General features: G+C 35.6%; 1 protein-coding gene across 9 annotated transcripts; it reads right to left on the bottom strand.

Moving 5' to 3' along the window:
* Positions 1-109: 109 nt before the first annotated feature.
* On the bottom strand, positions 110-5,117 carry LOC142642302 (uncharacterized). 9 transcript variants are annotated; one of them, XM_075816660.1, is made up of 5 exons: positions 2,586-5,117; positions 2,257-2,473; positions 1,823-2,016; positions 1,293-1,443; positions 110-1,202 (listed from the first exon to the last, which is right to left on the bottom strand). In XM_075816660.1, exon 1 carries the CDS (start codon positions 5,007-5,009, stop codon positions 2,889-2,891), a length of 2,121 nt encoding a protein of 706 aa, XP_075672775.1. In that variant the 5' UTR covers positions 5,010-5,117; the 3' UTR covers positions 110-1,202; positions 1,293-1,443; positions 1,823-2,016; positions 2,257-2,473; positions 2,586-2,888. The 9 variants fall into 9 exon arrangements, with proteins under 9 accessions (XP_075672775.1, XP_075672774.1, XP_075672776.1 ...); XM_075816659.1 differs by having other exon boundaries at positions 110-1,192; XM_075816661.1 differs by having other exon boundaries at positions 2,289-2,473.
* Positions 5,118-13,220: the final 8,103 nt, after the last annotated feature.

The following is a 13,220-nucleotide window of genomic DNA, read 5'->3' as shown; positions in this document are numbered from 1 at the left end:
AGAATTCAACAATTGATCAATTGAAATAACATAAGGCCAAGGGCTTTGTAACTTAAAATTAGCACTACCCATCCCCCCAGAACAAGATCCACGTCATTTCAAAATCTGTCTATTTCTTTCATTTCATGGTTTATATTTTGTTTCCAAATTACAAATTTGTACGTTGCCTTCTTCCGCACATTAGAAATCTCCAATACACTATTGCAGGGTTTGACTTTTTCCTCTATACCGAAGAAAAAGAATGCAATTTTGAGCTACTAGCAACTCGTTAAAGCCTTCTATCCAATTCTATCCAACTTGTGATCTTCCTTCGCATGTTGGTCAAACTCAAACAATCTCATGCTGATTAATGGATGCAATATCAAGGTTGATTGTCGTTTGCTTAAGCTCTAAACCAACTTAAGTAATGGCTTTATACTTGGAACCTATAATACAACGTTTAAGAATATAAAAATCGAAATAATATATGGCCTAGAGCTTGGTAGCTCAATTGGCACTACCCATCCCCCGGAACAAGATCCTCTTCATTTCAAAAACTGTCTATTTCTTTCATTTCATGATTTAGATTTTACTTTCTGGATGTAGCTGCTTTAAGATTGCCACATTATTTAAAATTTTAAATGACATAGCAAACTATATACATTTAAATTTGTAAAATCCAATCTAGACCATGAAATAGATAAAATGGACAAGATTTTAAATGAAAAGGACTTTTCCCCCTGGGTTCAAAACCTTCCTACCCCACTTATAAATAAAATTACAAAAAGCCCAGCAAACTAGTAAGCAATCCAACATTTGAAATTACTTTTCAATGTGAGGAAGCGCCTGCAAACTAGCAAGCAATACAACATCTGAAATTACTTGTTTCAATAGCAAGTGGCGAAGTAGGGTTGGAATGGAAGAAAATTGATGTAGTGGAGAATTTACTCACTCTCAAAGAATACTGCATGGAAATTTGCATCAGGCCAACATGTAAAAAGAAGCTTTTGCTCTAATTTAATTACCAAGAGACATGTTCTCTACCTTATTTTATTTGTCTCTTTCTGACCTACTCTAACAAAAAACTCCAACTAAACTAATCTGGATATAGAAAGCTTTAAAATCAAACAAAATTTTCCAAAACATATTAGCAGTGTTCGAAGGTCAGATCGAGAAAGACCAGAACAAAGGGCTTTTCTTCAAGAACCCGAAGCTGAGGATACCTGGCAGAAAAAACGAAAGCCAAGGAGGAAACGGAGAAGATAAAAGAGCTTACTAAAGAGAATGATGGATGAATAATGAGGAACATTTACCTTGCATTAATAGGCCTTATAATCATTCAGCAAAAAAAAAAAAAGGCCTAACAACCATTGACATTACTGCTTCTTTCCCGTCTTCTTCATCTGATTGGTAAAAGGTTGCAGCTCTTGGAGTAATTTAAGTGGCTTTGCTTTCGCAATTCATCTGTGAGCAGTCATAAGAAACAGAATTACAAAAACAAAGAATGGGGAGGGGGGAAAAAGGTGGGGGGGGGGGGGTGGGGGGAGGGGAGAGACTAGGGAAGAAAAGAATTGGATATTTTTGGCTACGTTGTAATAAGTTTGGAATAAAATTGTTAGCCATAATTGTATTAACTGAATATGGCATGATTCAATAAACCCAAGCATAAACTTACAACTTGAGCCTGATATATCATGCTACTTCGCTTTGGCATCATCAACATCTGATTTTGGTGATATCACTATAATCACCAAAATCTGCGTAACTGAGTTACCATGTCGGATGCATTATGAACAAATACTAAGAATATCTAAAGGTTTCGCATCCTTCTATACGATCGTACCTGTTTTTAAATGTTCTCTTTTCTTGACACTTCTTGATAAGACATATAAAAAATATGGAAGATTTTCTGTGAGTACAGACAAACAAACCAGCAAGCAAAAGCTTTAAGCTTTTGGCTACGTATCTCCAAGGTCCAATAGATAGTATGCAATTTCTCATCTAGTGTAGGCAGGATTTTTTGGGCAATAAAATAGCCTACAAAATCACAACAAAAATAAGCATCCAGTTCAGATAAGAAACAGTCTTAATTCAAAAGAATAAGGTAAGTATTCCTTCGTTGACTTTTAAGCATTGATGACCAACACGTCAGGTGGTAAACTTAATTTCTTAGTTGATTTTTAAGAGTCATTGACTAGCCCTAACCTATAGCTAGTACTACATCTACCTCTTTAATCTAGATTCTAAACAAGTTTTAAAGTTTGGCAAGTCACATACACACTCAGCGAGTTCTGAACTCATAACCTCACCATTCACCCATATTTGTGAGAGGAAGTGCCATTAAGCCAAGGCTCATTGGTCGCTTTCAAGTTGTTTCAGATTCTAGATTGACCCAGAATTAAACTGATGGGCAATAGCAACTGGAAACTGGTGAGCCAACTTTGTGAAGTAGGTTTTGAAGAGCTCACCACTAGCAACTTGGTGAAATAGAGTCCTGTTCAGTGTATGTGAAGATATTAAATCCAACTTGTAAAAAATTTCAATGAGAAGTTAAGAAAATAACATCTCTAGTAAAAATTAAGCAGGGAACATTCAAGAAAACTCACTCATTATGTGTATAATCCATTACTCCAGAGAACTCCACAATCTCTCAATGTGTGTATCTGTAGTTCTTTAGAATGGGTGCCAGATACCAGCACTTGAACCCAGGATTATCAGTAGAGATATCAGCATCTGTAATGACCAGCTTAACGACTGGTTGCAGTAACTTTCGTTGACAAAATGTGAGGTTGAAACATAGATTCCAGGCAGAAGCCGAAACAAATATTATGATCATTGATTAGCTTTTCTTGCCATACAGATGTACTCCAGAAGTAGCAGGTGAATGTGCTGGTAAGAGCTAAACATGCTTACAATTGTAAACCCAAAGAGTTCACAGTCGAAGCCCCATTATTAATCACCGCTCTTACAAGAATGTTCCATGTTATGGCAGTTGGAAGAACTCCATGATCCAAAGCATGTTTCAAGTACCCAACAGCATCTGATATCCTACTACAAGAGCAAAGCCCCTTAAGAGTAATATTATAAGAGATAATATCTGGCTGTAACCCATCTTCTATGATGCGAGCCCAGATCTCTGATGCCTTTTCACAGTCCTGGGCTTTGTAGAGCCCCTCCATGAGGGTATTATGGGTTACAAGATTCGGAAAACAGTTCCACTGCTTTATCTCTGAATAGAGCTGCAAAGCATCTTCTACCTTGCCAACAGAGCAAAGCCCATGAATTATAATGTTGTGCATAGTTACATCAGGCTTAAAACCTTTGTCCAGAAAGTGTTGCCACAAGTTGAGGGCCATGTCAGTCTTCTTGCCTTGAAAAAGCCCATCCATCAACAAGCTGTACGTGATCATGTCTGGCTTCCACCCCTTTTCTAACATTTCTCTCACAAAAGAATATGCCTCACTAAACCTTTCAGATTTGCATAAACCATTTATAAGAATATTATAGGAGACAACTGTTGGAGAGCAACCCCTGGTGCCCATTTCCCCAAAAAACCGAATTGCATTCTCAAGTTTGGAAGCTCTGATAAACCCGTTAAGCAATGCATTGCAAACATGAGGATTCAATTTACAGCCATGCTTAACCATCTGATCCACTACTTTGGCCGCTTCATCTAATCTCCCGTCTTTGCATAACCCATTAATCATTGAGGAATATGCAAAAATATCAAGACGAGCTCCACTACTTTCTGCCTCTTTCAGATTTGATAAAGCCTTATTCAGGTATCCATTCTTACATAACCCATGAATTAACACCCCATAAGTGGTGGAATCTGCACTAATACTCTTCTCCATTAAGAGTTCCCAAATAGACATTGCTTCATCAACCTTCCCACTATCAAACAACCCCTTAATAAATATGTTGTAACTAACAACATTACGACAACCATTCTTCCCCATCATCTCCCACAGCTCAAATCCCTCCTTAACCTTCCCTGTTCGACAAAATCCATTAAGCATTGCATTATACGTAACTACATCTGGAGACATCCCACTCTCAATCATCTCATTATAAACTCTCTCAGCTGCATCAACATTACAAGCCTCACACAAGCCATGTATCAAAGTACTACAAGTAAACAAATCCCATTGCCGCTCATTTCTCTTCATCCTATTCCATATCTCCAAACTCTCATCAAACTTCCCACATTTACACAATCCATTGATCATAACATTATAAGTAACAACATTAGGATACGCTGAAGAGGCCCTCAATAACCTCTCCCAAATCTCCATAGCCTTAACGAAATCACCCCTCTTGAAAAACCCATCAATCAAAATGTTATAACACATCACATCAGGTTCCACTCCTCTCACAGGCATTTCATCAAACACTTCCAACGCACTACACAAACTCCCACCTTTCGCAAGCCCATTTAACAAGGTACCGTAGCTAAACACATCAGGCTCAAAACCCTTTTCCCACATCCAATCCAACAACCCTTTGGCCTTCTCAAACTGCTTCTTCTTACACGAAATTTTAATCAAGATATTATAAGTTTGCAAATTCGGAGACATACCCACCTTCTCAAAGTACTTCAAGAACGACTCGGCTCGGTCCCACTGGTTGGATTCAATGAAAGCATTGAGCAACGAATTGTACGACCTTATCCCAGGTGCACAACCAAAAATCTCGTCCATTCGTTGAAACACATTGAGAGCTTGATCGGGCATGGAGTTCTTCGCGTAGGCTTTGATCACAGTCAATGCGACATCTTCGGAGCACTGGCATTTCTGGGTTCGGATCAGCTCGACGACCCGACCCACCTGAGAGACGAGGCTACGGTCCACGAGCCGACGAAGGATGTGGTGGAAGACGGGGGCCGAGTGAGCATAACCCGGGTGGCGAGTGGCTGAGTCGAAGAGGGCGAGTGCAGAGTGAGCGGTTTTCTCGAGTTTGAGGAGCTTGAGAACTCGCTTGGGAGAGAGGGATTTTGAAAACTCGACCATGCTATTGGTAGAGATGGTCATTCTGAAAGAAGCAAAGCCTCTGTGATACTTGTACCGCTCAACATTTGAAAACCTGCCGTTGAAAATGGTGTGAAATGTTTGGGGCTTTGGGCTGAGTCGGGTTATGAAAAAATGTTTGGAAAATGTTGAAGTTACTGCAGTGATCTTATGATATAAATGAGTATTTTAATTATTGTTGAATTTACTTTTTTGTGTGGCAGTAACAACATGCCACTTAAGTTTTTTTGTGAAAATATTATAAACATAATAATTTATTTTTTCTTAGAGTAATGCTATGAGTACAAATTATTTTATAACATTTTTATAAACTGTTAATGTAGTCAATTCTAATTAGTTCTCATTTGGCCCCATCACTAGCATCATTTTTCCACTTACCAATAATCATTCAACAAAACAACAGTTTGTAACAAATGTTGTAAAATGATATGTAGTTCTAGCACTATTTTTTTTTTTTGCATACTATAAAATGTCAACCCATGAGTCTCCCTTATGATAATTGTTTTTTATCATCAACTCATGTTTTATTCGACCACAAAAAACTTTCCTAGTGAACTAACTGAAACTCATATTATTTTGTGTTATTGGCAACACATTTATATGTTAAAATTTGAATCCCCAATATCACTCCATATGTTTTGAAATTTGTTTTGTGTCAACTATTACCAAACTTGTTGACTTGACCTAACAGACATGTTGGGGTTTGGGTCAATCAAGTTTTGAGTCAAAGACGTTTTGTCTTGAATAAGTTATTAAACCTATGACCCTAACCTAATTTTTTAATCGAGTCAACTTGGGATATACATTAATCATATCATCTTTTTCTTCGTTACAAATAAACAAAGACAATAAAAAAAATGTTAAATAATACTTAAAATTTTTAAATTAAAATTAAACAATACATAAATACTTAAGTAACCAAAGTTATTTACTAATTTTATCATGGCCATAAAAGTTGTTGACTTGACCTACTAGACATGTTGGGGTTTGGGTCAATCAAGTATCAAGTCAAAGACGTGTTGTCTTGAACAAGTTGTTAAACTTATGACCCTAACCTAATCTTTTAATGATCGAGTCAACTTGGGATCTACATTAGTCATGTCATCTTTTTCTTCGTTACAAATAAACAAAGACAATAAAAAATAAATGTTAAATTATACATAAAATCTTTAAATTAAAATTAAATAATACATAAATACTTAAGTAATCAAAGTTATATACTAATTTTATCAACACCATAAAAGAACATAAAAACAAAAATACAAACCATATCACATTATCAACCTCATTAGATTCACAAATATAAATAAAATTAGATTACTTACAAAGAAAACTATACGTATAAAGTTTTTAAAAAAAAATATAATATCTTACGTAAGAAAATAAGTAAATAATTAATATGAATCGAATCTCAATCTACTCAATGTTAATTGTATTTTCAGAAGTAAAAATATTTATATTTGATAATTACATTTCAAGCTGGCAAGTAATCTCATCAGCATTTTTATTTATAACACAAAATTTTAATATACCTTTATCATACAATGAAAACGGGCAATAAAGAATTAAATTTTTATAACTATGATTACTGAAAGTGGTTCGACGAGGTGATAGACTCTATGAGTGTGCAAATGTAGATTTATGAAATGAAGTGTGTGTCTGTGAAAATAATTAAGAAGAGAACTCGAGCTAACTAATCTGAGAAAGAATAAAAGGAAATAAGAGAAGTAAATACTAAATTGAGCTAACTAATATGGGAAGAAAGAAAGAGCAAACAAGCGCAAAACGTGAATTTCATGTGTTAAAACCTGGACTCACACGAATTCGGGTTCAAGTTCAAGTCGAGCCATTCCCTTCCTTTTTGGTCATGTGTCAGTTGAAATAGGAGACTTCACTTTGCGACTGGTTTTTGTAGGGTTTTCGAAAGCCTGTGTGGTCAATTAAAAAGCTGTGCAAAAGAAAGTGCGCACTATGTATTTAAAAAGCATGCATGTCACTCTTTAATTGAGAAATAAAGATAATTCTAGATTGAATAACAGTTATATATCTCCTTTCCCCTCTGGATTCTTCTTGCAGTTTATATAATTGAAATTGCATCTTAAATTCCAAACAAAAATAACTAAGGATCAGTGAAAGAAATTAATGCAACCCCGTGTTTTGGTGAGCAAATTGCAAAAGCTGAGTGAGCTATGGATACAAATCTTTTGTACCATTTTTTGTATGAGAGGTGCTACGTCCACAACATTTTTACAACATTTTTACAACAAATCATAGGTGGTTAGTTGTTATTGGTTCAAATTTGAACCTAACACTAAGATTACTTTTTTGCCCCAACAATAACAACCAGTAACATCCTGCCACTTAGGATTTGTTGTAAAAATATTATGAAAATGTTGTGGACATATCATTTCTCTTTTTGTATTCTACTTTACATTTCATCGATCACAACTTATTGAGTGTTTAAAATTTTCCTTTTTTAAATGTTTGGGCTGAGTCAGGTTGTGAAAAAATTGTTTAGAAGGGTAAAATACAGTAAACTTAAGTCCAAAACTTTTTAAAACTTACAAATTTGGTCTATAATTACTATGAGGAAAATAAGTAACGGTTTATGATTCAAGTTGGATTTAAAGACTGAGTTGATCAATTATAAAAAGTGTTTAGCCCAAACCTCTGAGAGTGTTAACTGTATTTTACATTTTTACCCATGTTTGAAAAATGTTAAATTTACTATTTGTATTATATAAATGAGTATTTGAATTATTTTGTGTTTTTTATTTGTATGCGTAATCTAAAATATCAATTAGTAAAGTTCGCTCTATCATAATTGCTTTTTATCATCAAATCATCTCTTATTTGACGATAAAATTTTTTACTAGTGAGCTAAATGGAACCCATGAATTATTTTATGACATAGTTTATTAAAAAAAATCATGATAGGCAAAAAATTACACTTTATTACGTAAATATTTGTGGGAGTCCTTTTTCGGACAGTGCCCAGGCCCAAGTTTAAACAAGGACCCTGGACTCTCTAATTGTAGTTTAAAGGGATTGAGCTTGGTCTACCGCAGCTAAATTAATTGTTTAAAGACCAAGTGGTGCACAGGGCGAGACTCCTGCAATACACATACGCTAGCAATCGAAAATATACGTATTGATCAACAAGAAAACAACAGGGCAAACAAATGTAATAAGGCAAAAAAAAGAATGAAATAATTGCTCAGGATCCTCAAATCAATGGGGAAATATTTCATTAATTTTCTTAGTTATGGATTATGATGAGCTCACCAAGACCTAATGCAAGGTTCAAATAAGTTCAAAAATTACAGACTTAGATGACTTTTTTAGGTCTCCAAGACTTGCAAAATTTGAATAATTTTGAATTCAAGCATGTGCTATAGTGGCTGTCCTTGGGATACCGGGAGGTATTTCCCTGTTTTCTTTGAGTTTTACAGAGCTTCTTCTTAATGATTCTATCTGTTCATTTCCTTACTGAATGCCCCATTGTTGGCTACTTCCCTCCCTTTTATAGTGTCACGTTAGGGTTTCGGGGTATCAGTGATTCTTTCCCCTTGGCCCTCTGGGTACTAGAGCCCCCTGTTTGTCTCAGCTCTTCTAACAACTGCTCATTTCCTTATTTTCCATAGCTCCCTTCTTTTGATGTTTTTTTCCTTGAAAGTGTCTTGTTGACCTTCTATTTCGAGATGCCTTGGCCTTCCAAGTCCCCTTTTTAGTCTGTCTTCTCTTTTCAGGCTTACCCCCTTTTAGCCGCCTCTTCTTTTTGTCATTTTTCCCAGTAAGTGGAGTCTTTCTTTGTGAAACTGAAAGTTTCCCCAACCATTTCTTTTTGCGGATCTCTTATTCTGGGTTCCCCGAGGCACCGACTTCCTGCCCCTGAGCCGTTGCTTTCCAAATCCTCAGGCCTTGTGCTATATTGCTAGTTGCTTCGAGAAAAAGGCCCATCTGTTTCTTGTTCTTAGTACCTTTTGAACTGTCTTAATCCTCCTTTAGCCGTGCTGTACATCTAGAGGTCCCAGGCAGCCCCCTGGCATCCTTCCCCAGCTCATTTTCTTTCTCTGGTCTTGGCATGTTGAATTCTTTTCTTTCCCTTCTCCGTTTTCCTATGGACTCCTCACCCTCTTTTGGGCCTTAGGCTCATCATCCCTCTTTCTTTTGTGGCCTCAATCTTTCTCTTCTTTTTCAATTTTTTTATTTCCCACGGATTGGCCCAATGTACCATCTCCTTGGGCCTTTTATCATGCTTTCTATACATATTTTAGACCTCAACAATATTTAAGTCGAGAAAAAAAAGAAAAAAAAGGGCTTTGGATCTCCAGATTTTGGGTAATTAGAAATAATATGTTGATTTTATCACATTGACCAACAGATAATACCAATATACCATACTTTTGGATGCAACTTGGATCACACTAACAAAAATTTTCAAAACTTTGTTTGAGGATTTTCAAAAATTAGGATATTAATGTTAAGAGTTGGCAATCCTACATCATCAATATTGACTACTAAAATAAATTGTATTTAATCTTTTGAAAAAAAGTCAAATATTGTAATTGACTTTCCTATAAGTTATAAATCAATTTTATAAGGCATATAAATTGTTTAATCATATGTGCATTATTTATTCACAAACTAAAAAATTATAATAATTTTATATTCACAACATTTTAATTTTTTACAACAATTTCAAAACAAATCCTAAATAGTAACTTGTCACTGATTCTAATATAAGTCCATAACTTATATTACTTTTTTTTTTACTGATAACAATTTATCACATATAATTTATTATAAAAATGTTGTGCACGTCACATTACTAAAAAAATTAAGGGTAAATTGAAAATTATACCCTTAAAGTTTTGGGGTGTTTAGATTTTACACCTTAACGTTCTAGAATTTGGATTTTATTCCCTAAATTTTAGAGGTGTTTGGATTTTACTTTCTAAAATTTGAAAGTGTTTGGGTTTTACAGCCTAAAGTTTCAGAATTTTGGGGGTGAAATCCAAACACTTCCAAATTTTAGAAGGTAAAATCCAAATTCAGAAATGTCAAAGTGAAAAATCCAGACACTTCAAACTTCAGGGGGTAAAATCTAAAGGGTTTGGTTTACCTCTATAGGGACAAGGGATCCAAAGGTATATATATTGGGCCTTGGGTCTTGGTCGAGGACGTTGAGTAATTCGAGGACGTATAAATAGTATTGAAGATGTAAGACTCAGAGCCCCATAAGTAAGCTACAAATGAGAGGATTGGCGAAGGTAGGCCGAGAAGGAATATCCCCTCGGCTAAACGAGGTAAAGATCAAAATGTGTATTCTATCATCCAGGGTGACGTTTTAGGAAGTTCTATTGATAAGGACATGCATTATGAACATACAAGAAGGATGGGAACTAAGAAATATCTAAAAGAAAACTACTACCACCGCATTGAATGCTCTGTAGCTAACTCTCTGGCCGCATTAATGAGAAAGTAATATCTGAAGAGTGTTTTTTCAGCCTTACAGCTACCCCCAAAGACTTTCATAGGGTGTTGATGGGACAAGGATCAAGACAAGCAATCTACTGTCCACGTGAAGGGTAAAGAGAAAAAGGAAGAAATAGTATAAATGAGAGGGGATGCCCTAAGAGAAGGGAATCAGAGAATGAAGGAAAAAAAAAAAGACAGAAGCAATTAGAACTGTATTTGTAACCAACTTCAAGGAATATATACAACTGATCTCCTCGAACTGTGTAGAGGATAATTTTTCCTTAGATAAATCAATCCATCTTCATTTTCTTGTCATCTGAATCCATTTCACTTGCTGTCTAACTCATTAAAGCCTAGTTTTTCAGCCCACTCTCTACAAATTCATTGTATTGGGCTTTTTGGGCTTAAGTTCATCCATCCGTTGGGCTAGAGACTCAAATCAGGTCCTTACAACCTCTAATACTTTTTTAATTGGACATCTCCTGCTGTTTTAAATATACAATGACAAGTGGTAGTAGATTTTAATCTTCATCTTATGTTTAGTTAGTGGGTGATGTAGCAATTTCTCATTAAAACAAAAGAAAATTCTAGTTAAAAAAGTACTGGAAGTAAGCCAAACCCAAATCCAAATTTTGAAATTTTAGGGTGTAGAATTTAAACACTTCGAAAATTTAGAGGTGTAATTTGTATTTTACCCAAAAATTAATTAGTAAGGAGTCTATTGACGATTTGACAACCAAAGTTCAAACGAATTGGTCACGTACAGTAAGATGGTTCTTTAGTTTGCCTTCTCAATGATAGCTACCCAATAAAATGTTGGGCAATGGCTTGTAAATGCTGCTGTAAGAGCAACCACATCAGCTTTTTTAAAAATTTCCTTTATTTTACACAAAAAATCTACCTTTTCTATTTTACACTATCACTTTTACAAAATACACACATCAGTTCATCTATTCTAACCCATCTTTTAATTAAATAATCAACTTTATCAAATTTTTTATTATTTCTCTTTTAACTACCACTATACATACGCGCCGTCATTCTCTCTCTACCCATTCTGAAATTGCTCTCTCTCTCTCTCTCTCTCTCTCTCTCTCTCTGTACCCATTTTCTAGATCACCTCTCCGATTCGAGCTCCGACCAACAATCCACCACAGCTCCGAGCCACGAGCTCCGATCTGGCAATCCACCACAGTTTCGACGAGCTCCGATCCGACGATCCACCACAGCTCTGACGAGCTTCGATCAGACGATCCACCACAGCTCCGAGCCACGAGCTCCGATCTGAGCTCCGATCCGAGCTCTGACTCACGATCCACACTCCGATCCACCATCCACACTCCGATCCGAGCTCCGATCCACCATCCACAGCTCTGATCCAAGTTCCGACCCACGGTCCACACTCAGATCCATCATTCACACTTCGATCCGAGCTCTGATCCACCATCCACAGCTCCGATCCAAGCTCCGACCCATGATCCACACTCTGATCCACCATCAACACTCTGATCCACCATCCACAATCCACGAGTTCCGTGTTTGTGTATCTCTGTCTTTTTTTCTTTTTTTTTGAGCAAGTGTATCTGTGTGGATGTGTTTGTGCGTGGGTGTGTTTTTGTGCATATGAGGATAAAGAAGAAGATGAGCAGTTAACTGAGAGAAGAGAGAGAAAAAAACGAGCGAACTGAAAATTATTAAAAAATTGGATAAACGAGCTATGGTAACCGTGTTTATTTACACGGTTATTGTAGCTCATGTATGAATTTTCACATTTTTAAACATTTTTACACCCACTGATATGGGTGTTTTTTTGCTCAAAATATGTAAAATTGTTAATTTTTTTTGTTTTACAAATTTTTACATGAGTTGGTATGGATGCTCTAAGTCTGTAACCCCCTTAAGGTAATTTTTTGGTTATGATATTGGCGATTTGGAGAGTTTTTGTTGTGTTGTATTTGTACTGTAGAAGGGGCCCAAGAAAAATGATTGTTTAGTTTCTATTGCGCTATTTGGACCATCCAACAATTTGTGGGGACCAACCATAACTCTTTAACGGATTCTTATCCAAATTTTTTGTCTTTTTTTTTTTTTTTTTTCCTTTTCTTTTTGGTCATGTCAGCTGAAATAGGAGACTTGGTTTTTGTAGGGCTTTCGAGAGCGCGTGTCTGGTGAATTAAAAAGCTGTGCAAAAGAAAGTGAGCAGACTGCACAGTGCATTTAAAAACATGCATATATGATATATGCCACTCTTTAATTGAGAAATAAAGATAATTCTAGATTAGGTCCATTTTAGAATGACAGTTCAGTTCTTATCTCCTTTCCCCCACTGGGTTCTTCTTGCAGTTATATAATTGAAATTGCATCCTAAATTCCAAGGAAAAAAAAAACTAACGATTAGTGAAAGAAATGCAAACCCACATTGCGGTAAGCAAAGATTAAAGCAAACTATAAATACAGTTCTTTTGTACTATTTTTTTATTTTATTTTATGTTCCGTTAATCATAATTAATAACTTATCATGTGTTTAAATTTTTTTTTTTTCCATTTTTAAACATAAAAAGTGGTATAGTGAGGAAATTTTTATTCGTGGAGTGGCGGCTCCAGGATTTTCTTTTAGGAGGGTCAATAGTGTCTTGAGCTAGAATTTTGTTGTGGGGAGTAAAAAATAAAATAATTAATTTTTCTTTTTGAATATACAATTGTCATATTACATACAATAATCTAACATAGTAT

The sequence above is a fragment of the Castanea sativa genome, chromosome 7 (assembly GCF_040712315.1).
Source record: "Castanea sativa cultivar Marrone di Chiusa Pesio chromosome 7, ASM4071231v1".
NCBI classification, from domain to species: Eukaryota; Viridiplantae; Streptophyta; class Magnoliopsida; order Fagales; family Fagaceae; genus Castanea; species Castanea sativa.
This window is presented reverse-complemented; position numbering and strand designations above follow the sequence as displayed.

Coding starts and splice junctions, on each gene's coding strand:
- LOC142642302 (XM_075816655.1), bottom strand. CDS start 5,009: ATGACCATCTCTACCAATAGCATGGTCGAGTTTTCAAAATCCCTCTCT.